This window comes from Megalobrama amblycephala, linkage group LG19, assembly GCF_018812025.1.
Source record: "Megalobrama amblycephala isolate DHTTF-2021 linkage group LG19, ASM1881202v1, whole genome shotgun sequence".
In the NCBI taxonomy this organism is placed as follows: Eukaryota; Metazoa; Chordata; class Actinopteri; order Cypriniformes; family Xenocyprididae; genus Megalobrama; species Megalobrama amblycephala.
In genome coordinates, this window is record NC_063062.1 from 8,890,756 (window position 1) to 8,903,557 (window position 12,802).

A 12,802-nucleotide genomic window follows, 5' to 3' on the forward strand; every position below is an offset into this window, starting at 1 on the left:
GAAGGTGTCCGAGTGTTCTTTTACACTTAATCTCTCCCAGAAAATTCTCCTCTGAATTGAATCATTTGTTATGGTAATTGTAATTAATTGATTTGGTCTGCTCACCTCCCACCACATCTGAATCATGCTTTATGGAAATTGAAGCTTGCATCTCTCTGCAATTATCCTTGGACATAATTACTGTAATTATATAATTATCATCAGTGGCCATTAAGGATTATTGTGTAATCACCATAATTTAGTCATTGTCATTGGTCAATGCATATTTGTCCTTTTTAATTTTTTTTTTTTAGACTGAAGTTCTCACAGCCTTTAAATGTGTTTTTGGCTGTTTGTCTCTTTTAGGTCTCCGGTGAATGTTAAGGAAGAGCCAGACAAAGATCCAGACTTTGTAACAGAAGGGAAAGGGAAAAAGAGGAAAAGAAAAGCGGATAAAACGGATGGTCGCTCTTCTACCTCTGAAGCAACTTTGTAAGTGTTTCTTCTTCTTTTTTTTCCTTTTTTTTTATGGGTGTAGCAATGAATGAATAAGCCAATAACAGATCATTTTTCCTCTTCATATATTTCTTATTTATGACTGAAGTGGGGTAAGCTGTGCCACTTTTTACTTAAAGTAACAGCTCACCTAAAAATTCCAAACCTGTATGACTTCCTTTCACAAAAGGAGATGTTTAGCAGAATGCCAAAGGTGCTTGTTGTCCATAGCATGAAAGTGGATGGTACCAAGGACAGCCGTGGTTGCCTTCTACTTTCATTATATGGAAAAGAGCAGCTCGGACATTGAATCATTTATGGCTAATCTTCAGTCTATGGTTAATCTAGTCAAATAATTAGCATGGTTTTGTACATTGGAGGTATACCAATATACATGACATATAGGGCTGGGCAAAAAAATAAATATATTTTTCAATTAATCGTTTTTTTAAAATGAGGTTGATTCGATATTGATTCTCAAAAGCCACGAATCAGACTTTTCCGTATTTATTTCCGCAAACATTGAACATAATATCTGATTGACGTTAGTCTTCTCCACTAGATGTTATTCATCCAGTGCTAAGCATGGTGGATACAGGCACGCCTTTCAGTGTGAATGACGTTCCGGACAGCTGAAGGAACTGTCATCGTCCCGATTGGGCCAGTGCTGCATGGTCACTAAAGTTATCATTTGCACACGTTTTCAAGCCTTGCCAATTTAAGCATTCAAGTGAAAGAGAACTTCCGCGCGCTGTGTGAGAAGTTTTGTGTCCGAAGCGCTCACCGCTACGCATCACAGACAGTGTGCAATTAATAAAATGAATTCTCTTTCACCTCTCCTTGCACCTAAATGGACAAATTTAATTTTTTAAAGGTACAATTTGTAAGATATTCGCAGTAAAATATCCAAAAACCACTAGGCTAGTGTTATATATTTTGTCCAGCTGATTACTAACAATATCTCTAATGTTTTCAACTACTTGTAAATCATGAGAAAATTCCCATTCTAAACAGTGACACGGGGCAGTGCAGTCGCCTGTTAATGACGTCAGTTACCCTTTGTTACCGCCTTTACTGACGTAGAAACCACATGACAACAGTGTCGTGGACAAATGCGGAAGTAGTGTCTAGCGTCCAGCAAACCACTAGCTTGCTTCAAGCAGTTCCTTATTTACTTCTTGCACGTTTTATGGTGGATTGTGTTACTTATTTATGGAACATAATTACTGTTTACCATCTGCCGCTGGTTCTGTCGACAAGGACAGCTCCCGTAAACGTAAGCGTACGGGCCAACCAAACGACCCAAGAAGAGTTTGGGACAAGAGGAGAGAAAGAGCGAGGATCAATATCGGTGTTGCATTTTCTAGATGGAGAGAGCTTCGCGACAAACTTCACCTAGAAAGAGATGTCGATCTTGCTAGTGTTTTACTCGACAGGTGAGTTGTTTTGATTCGTATCTTTACAGAAAACGTATGCCATTATAACGATCAACACGATTAGTATTATGGGGCATACACGCCAAACGCGGGGCATCGCGTCTCTAGACCTGCGCGAGGACGCGTCTGATCCATAGTTTATACATTTATAAAACTTTACCTCATCCGTTAAATCCATGATTTATCTTTCCGTGTGATTGATGGCCGTCAGCGGTTGGGTAGAAGACAACAAATCCCATCATTCCACGCACCTTCTTAGCGTCATCAAACCACGCGATTGTTATTGTTTTGGTAGTGCGTTCTCTAGTGGCAGGTCCTACAAATTGTACCTTTAATTCATTGAATCTAATTGAAAATCGAGAATCGAAGCCGAATCGAAGTCAAACCTTGTGAATCGGAATCGAATAGAATTGGGACATCTGGATCGATACCCAGCCCTAATGACATACATTTTATATCTGATTTAATGTTCTTTTACATAATTGAATGTAAAATTTGCATGTAAATTAGCAAAGACCCTCCAATTTAAACATAGTCTAGCTTATTAAATTATTTAGTTTATTTAATGACCATTTGACTACTATTACACAAATACTATGCAGCTAGACAAATTTTGTCATGTGTACATTTATTGTAATGTGTGTCTTGCCAGAGGAGGATGGAATTTCTGTTGATTGTCAAAGTTTTCTTTGACTTCTCTTTAAAAGGAAAATGTTTTTGTAAAGCTGTTTAAAAAAACATGCTGAAACTTTTTAGCTTTAAAAAGTTAATTTGCATCAATCACAGACACCTGTATATGATTGACCCTTTCTAAATAGATACTGCTGTTTACAATTTTGGGGTTGGTATTATTATTTTTATTGTTTTAATCCTTTTGAAAGCCTCTTACACTCACCAAAGCTGCATTTATTTGATTCAATATCCAGTAAAATAGTAATATTGTAAAATAATATTATAGTTTAAAATAACTGTCATATTCATATTCTAAAATGTAATTTATTCCTGTGATCACATTAATAGTCTTCACTGTCACATGATCCTTATTCAAAAATTATTCTAATATGCTGATTTGTTGCACAAGAAACATTTCTTTACATGTATTGACTGCTTACTTTATTTCCCTGAAAGGCCAAAGAAGAAGAAGAAGAAAGTTGCAGAAGAGGGACAGGAAAACGCTCCAACAGCAAAGAAGAAAAAAATTAAGGAAAAAAAAGAAAAGGTGGGCTTTACCCAGAGTGCATTAGTGGTACATTGATTATAGAGAGAAGGACTTGGTGACAGAGTGCTGGAATGCTAGTAATTTGGGTATTTGAAAACCAAAAATCTTTAAAATGGATAAGCTACAGTATGTAAAGGCACAGTCAGAAAGTTCTGAGATACTATACATCAGTGAATTTTGCATTTAATATAAATTGATTTTCCACCAGTTTTTTTTTGTGTGTCAAATAATAAAAAAATAAGAAAGTAGTCTTGATTGAAACTTCAGTTCACATGATGAAAAGGCGTGTTAGCACTTTCTCACTAATCATTTCATTCATCCTTTGCTATTCATCTAAACTGCCATCTGCAGGTCAACATCAGCTTGTCCTTTGCATTCACCCTACAATTTGATGGATTTAAAAGACCATGTCACAAAGGCAATTCCTTGTTCTGAAAAGCCGTCATTTTGTTCAACAACTGTTGCTCTCCTCCATTGATGGTAATTTTAGTGCTGTGGAGAGCAGTTTCGGAGAACATTTCTCTCTTGCAGAGCTCAAAATCGTATTCTCAGGAGAAACCGTTTACAGTTTGGTTTTTGGCTTACTGTGAAAAGATGTTCATGTCCAAACTGCCGCTCAGGAGTTCATTCTTGTCAGGTGTTGTCTATTTTCCCACTGCAGACTTGACTTCTGTAGCGCTTCAATTTCTCCAAGTATTTTGATCTTTGAGAAAGTAAATGTTTTTTGTCTCCTGTGGATCCACCATCATTTCAACTGGGAAAGCTTTTTATCTGAATAGCCAAAATGCCATTTGTCACTATTTTTTCCTTCATTATAACAAAAAAGACATGTCTAGAGATACCCTAAAGGTTTTACAACAAATTCTCTCTAATCACCAAGAACTCGTGACTAAATTGTCAACAGCAGTGCCCAATTAAGTTTTTACAGTTTCACAAGTCTTACCTGTTGATCTGAGAGTGTTAACCCTCCTGTCATTTTTTTGTCATGTAATGTTGTGCTAGCTTTGTTGTGTAAATGATATGTTCAATTAAATAGTTGTAGACGCTTTTCAGGGCTCAGCTCAAACATTTAAATTTCTGAGATATTTTGAACGTTGTGAATTCTGCAAATGTAAATATGTCACCAAGGACAAGTTATCTAGCTAGGTTATATAAACACACAACATTGAAATTATGCTTTTATTATTGTTATTTTATTTTTTGTAAAACTTTTATTAATAAAAAAAATCTGTGCTAGATTAGGGCATAAAAGACTTTAACATGGTTAAGTTATATGATCATTCCATGAAAACGTATCTATTTTTTTTCTGGCTCATATATACATTGCTAAATATAAAATGTGTTACTGATCCCTGTTTTGAGTCTTTAACATGTGTTTTGCTATGTACTCAGAGCAACAAAGCTGTGTTACAATTTTATTTGAAAGTAAGCAGCCATTTTAAAGGTCCTGTTTTTCGTGGTTTTTTGAAGCTTTGATTGTGTTTATAGTGTGCAATATAACATGTGTTCATGTTTCGCGTGTAAAAAAACAGTATTTTTCACATAATTTACTTATCTGTATACCGCTGTTTCCACTGTCAGAAAAACGGGCTGATGACTTCCTTGTTCTATGAAGTCCCTCCTTCAGAAATACGTAACGAGTTCTGATTGTGCCAGCGGTTCCTGTGTTGTGATTCGACAGTAGTTTAGCGCATAAGGTCACGCCTCTTACCATAACGTGGAGATGCACGTGCTCAGTGTTATTGTAAACGTCTTTAATTTTACCCTATCAATTTGAGCCGGAATCAGACCCGGTGATTGGACTGCGGGATGAAAATAACAGCGTTTCGACGACATGGCGACAAACACACTCTACAAACGCAACTCCTTGTGTATTCCTGTGGGCGGAGGTTAGTCAAAAAACTGTTTTAGTGACGTCATTAAAGAAGGAAGTAGAGGGATGTAGTCCAAACTGGCCGTTCGATGTAGGCGACTTCTGTTAAATAAAATATCTCGCTTGGCATTGAACTTTGAGCTTTAAAATTTTACAGATTTTATTTATACTCTAACAACAACATTACACACTAACTAAAGTTTGAAACATGGGATCACGAAGAACGGGACCTTTAAATCTTATTTTTAAGGATACAGGATTTTAGTCCCACATAAAGAGAAACTTAAATAATGGAGAAATTAAGAAATGATAAGTCTCATTCCTCCTCAGGTGGCTTTGAGTCCAGCAGTGCTTGTTTAAACTGGCAACATTTTTGGAATGAAAATTTGCTACTCCTGCAAAATGCACACTGTTCACAAAGTTTGCAGTGATGACCCCTTTTTCCCTTTCAAAGGTGAAAAAAGAGGAAGGAGGGTGTTCTGTCTCCACTAAGAAGAAAAAAACCAAGGAGGAGATTGAGGCAGCCAGGGCTCTCAAGATAAAGAAGAAAGAGGAGGAAGAGAAACAAAGATGGAGATGGTAGGCTCTCTGCATGCAAGTTCGTGTCTTTATGGACACCTTTTAACCCAGAAGTTTTGTTTGTCTCTTTTCTGCTTTTCTTGACTTATTGACTCTTTCACAGGTGGGAAGAAGAGAAGTATGAGCATGGAATTAAATGGAAGTTTCTAGAACACAAAGGGCCGTATTTCCCCCCTGACTATCAACCCCTACCAGATGATGTGAAGTTTTACTATAATGGTATGTGTTCAGACGTTATGAAGATCTTGTTGCATCTGTCTTACTGATGCATCGCGTGGAATCGTTTCACAGCAAAACGTGTTCAAAAAAGAGAGATTTTGGTCAGAGAGGGGGTCAGTTCATTGGTCAGTGCAGTTCCCATTAATTTTCCTGGTCTGGGCACGCATCCCAGCTCAAGGTTGACCTGTTCCTCCGTTGGTGTCAGGCCTACTTCAGAGAGCACAGGACGAGTCTTTAATCTCTTTGCTAAACTTTAAGGTCAGCTCCCTCTATTAATATCCACTCTGCCATTTATAGTAGAGAGGCGTTTCTTAAACTATAAGTGCATTTCGGAAGGACCCAGACCATTAATCTTGGTACAATAACCCTGAAGGAGAAGTATTTGGATTTTGTACCTGAGACTCCCTGAACGGTAAGCTATAAATGCAATTTTGATTATATTTGTCCTAGGCCATGATTCTCCGTGATGCATTTAAAGTTCTATATTGCGGGGCTGGTGAGTCCTGTGGAACATGTGTCTGAAGACTTATCTTAACGCAGTTTAAAAAAAAAAATTGTATGCTCACTCGTTCTGTTGTAGATCTGTAGAAACAATAACTCGTTTATCTCTTTGTTTTTGTTGTCACCAGTTATCTTGTGAGAAATGAAGTTAAAGGTGCTACAGAGGATGTTTTGTTTTATACATTTTTGCAATATTACTTGAAACTGTCTTTACTAACTGATAAAAGACTATTTATTAGGTGCACTGAAAGGAATAATATTAATATACATCATCTGTGCACGAGGTAGGGCCTTAAAAATATCAGCCAATCGTTTACGCGATCATCGTATAAACGATTGGCCCTCTGGCTTGTCAATCACTGCAGTGACGTTCCTTGTGAGAGACGTGCGCGGCTCCAGTAACTTTCCACACTCCACAGGCGCCGCATGCAATGCGGTGGTAAACACTCGTGTTCCAATACTCGTGCACGAGTTTTGGGAGGCGTTCCCTCGAAATGAGCTGTGAAAGAGGGGGGTTGTTCTTCTTACGCATGCGCTCATTTCAAAAACTCACTAATAGTCTTTGGTTTCTCAGTCGAAGAAAAGATCCTCTGTAGCACCTTTAATAAATAAGTATGGTAATCAACTTTATTTGCAGATAACTACAAACTCTTAGTCATTAGTGATGTTGATTACATTAGTGATGTTGATTTAAAGAATCCTTTAAACCTAAGAATTATTTCTCTGGGGTCTGAGTGGGTTTTTGGGCCCTGGAGATGTTTTGACATGCTCTAACATTTGAGCTTATTTCATTTAATTAGAACAGATTGTACCTTTCTTTGGTTTCATACAGATTACTTAAGCAGAGAATATTTGTTTTCTATTTTAATTGGTTCATTTAAAAGTAGACATTTCAAGCGTTCTGTAGACATGTTTTCGCAAGTATTTGCTGAGACAGCAGAATGCACACCCTGTTTTTTTATTTTACAAAAGCAGTGTTTTGATTTTATGAGTGTACACAAATAGAAATAGACAGTTTTGAATTATGTCTTTTATCTATGACCAAAAAGTTATTTTCGCTGTTATCAGGGAAAAATTTGGCAGAATGCGCCAGCATGTTCATCGACCCCAGAGACTTAAACTTGTAACTTGTTATCAAACTTGAGGAGATAATGTACTGTTGTTTTAATCAATTATCGGAATAATGATTTTTTTTTTTTTTTTTTTTTTTTTGCCTTATGGACAATAAAGTTTTTGTTTTTAAGACAAGCATTTGGAGAGTGCATCCAATGGACTGTATTATCACATGAGGCCATGAAATCACTGCTATGAATTAATTTAATAAGAATTTAGGACAGTATTTATTTTAATGTTTATGGCAGATTACTGATAAATGCCCCCGAAAAAAAAAAAAAAAAAAAAAAAATTAAATAAATTACATTCTACATTCTCAGTACATTCTTTAACCCAAACAACTCATAGTTGGTTGTTAGCTGGTTGCTTTTTTTCATACTGATGTCCTTGTAGTAAATGAATATGTTCTGTTTTGTTGTAGGAAAGGCAGTGAAACTCAGTCTGCCAGCTGAGGAAGTGGCACTTTTCTTTGCTCAAATGCTGGATCACGAATACACAACAAAAGAGGTCTTCCGCAGTAACTTCTTCAGGGACTGGAGGAAGGTAAACTGTTCCTGCACTTCTAAGCCTAGCTCAATCTATAACCAGTAGCTTTTACAGTTAGGAGGGATGGGTGTCAGGTTATGAGTACGGAACAGTTATGAAGCTTCCAGCATCCCAGAAGGCCTTAGGGCGTATCATGCAGAATTAATTTCGTGCTGCTTAGTGCTCAATGCTCTTGAAAATACGATTTGTGTAAAGGCATTGATATGCTAATCCAGACAACTCGCTTCCCGCATATGAACAAATCCAATTTAACTGTTTTATTATAACACGGAAGCCCCTGCTCGCTTCACTGAGCACAGTCTCCGCCCCGTCCCCTGACTGTCAATCACGAGAATGAACGAGAGAGGAATTCAAGTGATGAGACACCGGCTCTATTATTATAGTGCTTTCAAAAAGTGTTGTATGAGTGTTTTTGTCTCAACCTGTTTATTGCTCGCCGCTCGATCTGAGTGATCTGCAGCATAGCGTATTCAGCAACGCAAGCGGTTGCTTCAAAAATGTTCATTTATTTGTTTCATGAGCTTTTGACCCATTAGTACTTATTAATGGTGACTAAATCTCTGAATATTATTGAGGGTTCAGTGGATAATGAATTCCTTGTGTTTTAGTATATGGCCACCCATGGTTGTGCCCGCATTCATTGACTGTGCAGTGCAGACAGCAATTAGAAAAACAAGGTCAATGAAAAGTCTGCTGGGAGGAAGGAGGCGTGTTTATGTACTTCTTAGCATTTGGCAATTACTGCACATTAGAGACCTGCCAGAACTGGGCGCCACAGGACGTAATCAGAGAGCAGCCTAACTCGTATCTAGCTACAAAACTGTGTTCTGGATAGGTGCAGTTACAGGTATAGGAGAATTCATCTTTGATCGTCTCCAAGCAGTGATTCTAACTGATACTGAGATCTCCGTGTGGAGTACCAGCTGTTGTCAGACTCCATGTGTATTCAAAAATCTCACTGGATTATTACAATTAATGGCAAGATGAATGTTTGGAAATGTGAACTGATATTTCCTACTGACACACTACAGCAAAAGATATAAATAACTGGCTTAAAACCATTTTTGGGGGGGTGAAAATACTGACGTGCCTAAGATTTTTGCACAGTACTGTATATATTACATTATGGCAAGTAACCTAGAAATAGAGATGTCAAAAGTACCAACTTTGGTAGCAAGTCGGTACTGAAATTTTAAAAATGTAATGCTTTGAACGCTGTTGAGCGGATTCGTAAATGCCTCTGATTGGCCATTGTGTTGACGTGCTCATCGGATATGTCTGTGATTGGCTTCAATGATCAACCCTTCAAAAACTTTGTAAATAGTCATCAGTGATGCTCTTCAGTCGGTACTTTTGACAACTCTACCTAGAAATCTATAATACTTTCATTTAAAAAAAAAAAAAATATGCTTTATTATGTTTTATAATACACTAAAAACGTATGTATGGTAGTGTATGGTAGTGAATTTAGGTATCACAACATTATATACAGCATGGAAAATTGATGATAAACAATTTTTGTGACAGTATGGACAGTCCGCTTAAAGTCCACTAGACTACACGTGTCTTTCCGCACTCACGGCTAAAGGAGTATACTTTTAAAGACTCGCACGCTCAACAGTTCGCAAGACTGAGCGGAACGTGGAAAATGACTACAATTAATATTGGGTGGCGTCTAACCCCACCCACCCCCTACCCCTCTTGTCGCCCATGCTGATAAGCGCATCATTTGGGTATCATCCGAGCAAGTGCATTTTTTCTATTTGAAATTTTCAGTTCACACTTTTTATACTAAAAGTGCCATATAGTAGTGTGCCGAATTGCCATAGAAAAGTACACAAATTGGGATGCACCTTCCGAATGTCTTAGCAACCACATAATAATGCCATCCAGAACACCCTAGCAGTGTGGTAGTGAGTTTTGCATTGGCAAGTTTTTTTTTTTTTTTTTTTTTTTTTTTGAATTCCCAGTTTTGCCACAGAAATGAAACTTTTCCTTTAAATACTGTGACACATTTATCAATTGCCAGTTATTTCTGATTGCATTTTAGTACATTTGATTGACCGTGCTGCGCTCTTATCATATGTAATTGATTTGTGAGTCTGTGAGGTTTGAGAGTGTCTGTTTGTGTGCCATTTTTTGGGCCCTTCCTTTTACTTTCCCTCTCATTTTACTCTTTTCCTTCACTCTGCTCTGGGCTCTGCTCCCTGGCTAATGGCCCAGGGGTGCCATTTATGGTCGAGCATGTGTATTTGTGTGACAGAATGGGGAGATGGAGGGGGGCAGGTCAGATGAAATTGCTTGTGTGAGGTCCCGTGGCGCAGGTTCTCTTCACCAGCCCCAGGAGGAGAGATTAGAGTGAATCAGTGTTAGTGTGACATTTAGTGCTGCAAAAGTGCAAGAATAAATCATAAGCCAACAAAAGGGAAGCGCGTATGTCAGTCCTCTGTGACCCCTTCCATCCGATACTTACTTTTCTCTCCTCTCATTTTTTGGTTGTCCTCGTCCTCTGTCTCCTTTCCTGTGCCCAATGGGAAACTGTGATCATCATAGGTGAGGGGATCTCGGCCCTCTAGAGTTGTTTGGATGATCTTTAGTGTCTTCTGATGTAGGAAGTGCTTGTTGTTATTGAATGTCATGAAACAGGCCATATCCCAAAGCAATATCAGTGCAAATGATCAGTAGTAGACTTGGGCATGGTTAAAGTGTTCTTGTGCTGCTTTGGAAAAAAAAAAAAAAAAAAAAAACCACAAGGCAACGAACCCAATTTTGACTAGCTATATATATGACAAATAAGGCAAAATTAGCAACAGGAGAAACCTAAAAAAGAGAAAAAGACAGCCTAGGCATATATGATCAGACAGAACTGTTTGATAAATTCAGCCTTCTGAATAGTTGCTATGTGTCACAAAAGTCTCAAGCACTGAACTGAATCTTTTGCCTAGTCTGAAGAAAAATTTGATATTCCTCTTACAAAGTTGCAATTCATGACAGGACTGCCAATTGGAATCAACCTGAGTGCAAGGCTAACTCAAAAACCTGCTGTAAATGCTCAAAATCTTGGCCCCTAAGCAAGGTCTAAGTAAAATTTCAGCCTTTTCCTAACATTTAGAGGGATGTAAACAAAGATTTAAAAGTTTGAGGTCTGTAAGATTTTATTTTTAAAAAGAAGTCTCTTTTATCCAGTCTGACTTTATTTGACCAAAAATACAGAAAAACAGTAATATTGTGAAATAGTATTGTTTAAATAACTGTTCTGTTATGTTATAAAGGGGTTGGACGGGTATCACGAGACAACCGAGATTGAGTCACGAGCAAGGCAAGATTTTTACGAAATCCTCTCAAAAACTAGAAAAATATTCTGCAGGTGTATTTAAATGTTTTAACTAATCTCTTATAATGAATGTCATTCAGTTCTATCTGAGTTGAATTATCATATGCAGTAAAAGACCAATACTAAGCTGTAAAAGGCCACTAACTTAACTCTACTTCTCTTCTGTAGATTTATCTCTTCAAATTTCATGATTAATGAGCTTCTACAACCTTTCACCTCTAACTACTCCTTTCCACATGATTAGAAATAAAAACAGTATAAATAAAATGGTAACACTTTACAATAAGGTCTCATTTATTAACATTAACACATTAACCAACATCAACTAACAAGGAGCAATATATTTGCTACAGTATTTAAATCTTTGTTTGAGTTAATAAAAATAGTCATTCATGTTAGTTGATGACAGTTCAAGTGCATTAACTAATGTTAACAAATGAAACCTTATTGTTTGTGCTTAATAAGATTAAGAGAAAACTGTTATTCATTTTTAGTAACACTTTACAAGAAACCATTATCACACTCTCTCAATATTCAAAGTGCAAATGACCAACTTTTTCTTACAGAGCTAAGAGATGGTTAAGCTACACTGCCCAGCCTAAAATGCTTTCATATTGAGAGATATTTATTTCAAGGAGCCGCTTTCAAAATGCGGGTATTGAAATCGCGTTTGAATGCGCGCGCGCGTTTATACTTTCAGTGATCGCGCGTAACTCTTTAAAGCGGCGGCGACCGTTACAGAATTAATGTTTTTTTATTTAAACACAAAGCAAAAGGACAGTGGAGGCGTAATGAAATAGCGGTGGTATTACAATTTAAATAACTGTTCTGTTATATGTTATAATGTATTCTATTTTAACTTTTTTTTAAATTATATTAATATATTTAAAAATGTAATTTATTCCCATGATGGCCAAAGCTGAATTTTCAGCAGCCATTACTACAGTCTTCAATGTCACATGATCCTTCAGAAATCAGTCTAAAATGCTGATTTGGTGCTTAAAAAACATTCAAATCATCAAACAGTAAATATTGCTTAATATTTAATATAAACTGCTTAATATTTTTGTGGAAACTGATGCATTTTTCCCATGGTTCTTTGATGAATAGAAAGTTTAAAAGAACAGTATTTTTTATAGATTATTTCAAATTTATATGAAGTTTTTTAAATATAATTTTTTTTTTTTTTTTACTGTCATGTTTGATTAATTTAATGCATCCTTGCTGAATAAAAGTTATAATTTCTTCCAAAAGAATCTTACTGACCCTAACATTTTGAATGGTAGTGTTTGGAGAAACCTTTAGCATGACCTCATCTTTCAAGGGTAGAGACCCATAGTAGCTGTTTGTCTCATGGAAGATCTATTGACCTGAAGATGTACTGATTGCTATTATGAATTGTTTTTTGTTTGTTTGTTTTGTTTTTTCATCAAAGATTCTACTCCAAGTGTGATTATTCAAAGCCTTTTATTACAAGACCGTTTGGATAATGTTTCATTGATTCTCTC

At 36.8% G+C, this 12,802-nt stretch overlaps 1 protein-coding gene across 2 annotated transcripts in view; it reads left to right on the forward strand.

Annotated features, from left to right (window-relative positions):
* The window catches only part of zgc:173742 (DNA topoisomerase I, mitochondrial), a 35,685-nt gene that overhangs the window by 5,245 nt on the left and 17,638 nt on the right, over window positions 1-12,802 (forward strand). For both annotated transcript variants that reach the window (XM_048167761.1, XM_048167760.1), the window contains exons 5-9: window positions 346-471; window positions 3,039-3,129; window positions 5,457-5,581; window positions 5,685-5,800; window positions 7,836-7,957. In XM_048167761.1, coding sequence (XP_048023718.1) covers window positions 346-471; window positions 3,039-3,129; window positions 5,457-5,581; window positions 5,685-5,800; window positions 7,836-7,957 — 580 coding nt within the window. The remainder of the gene's footprint in view (window positions 1-345; window positions 472-3,038; window positions 3,130-5,456; window positions 5,582-5,684; window positions 5,801-7,835; window positions 7,958-12,802) is intronic.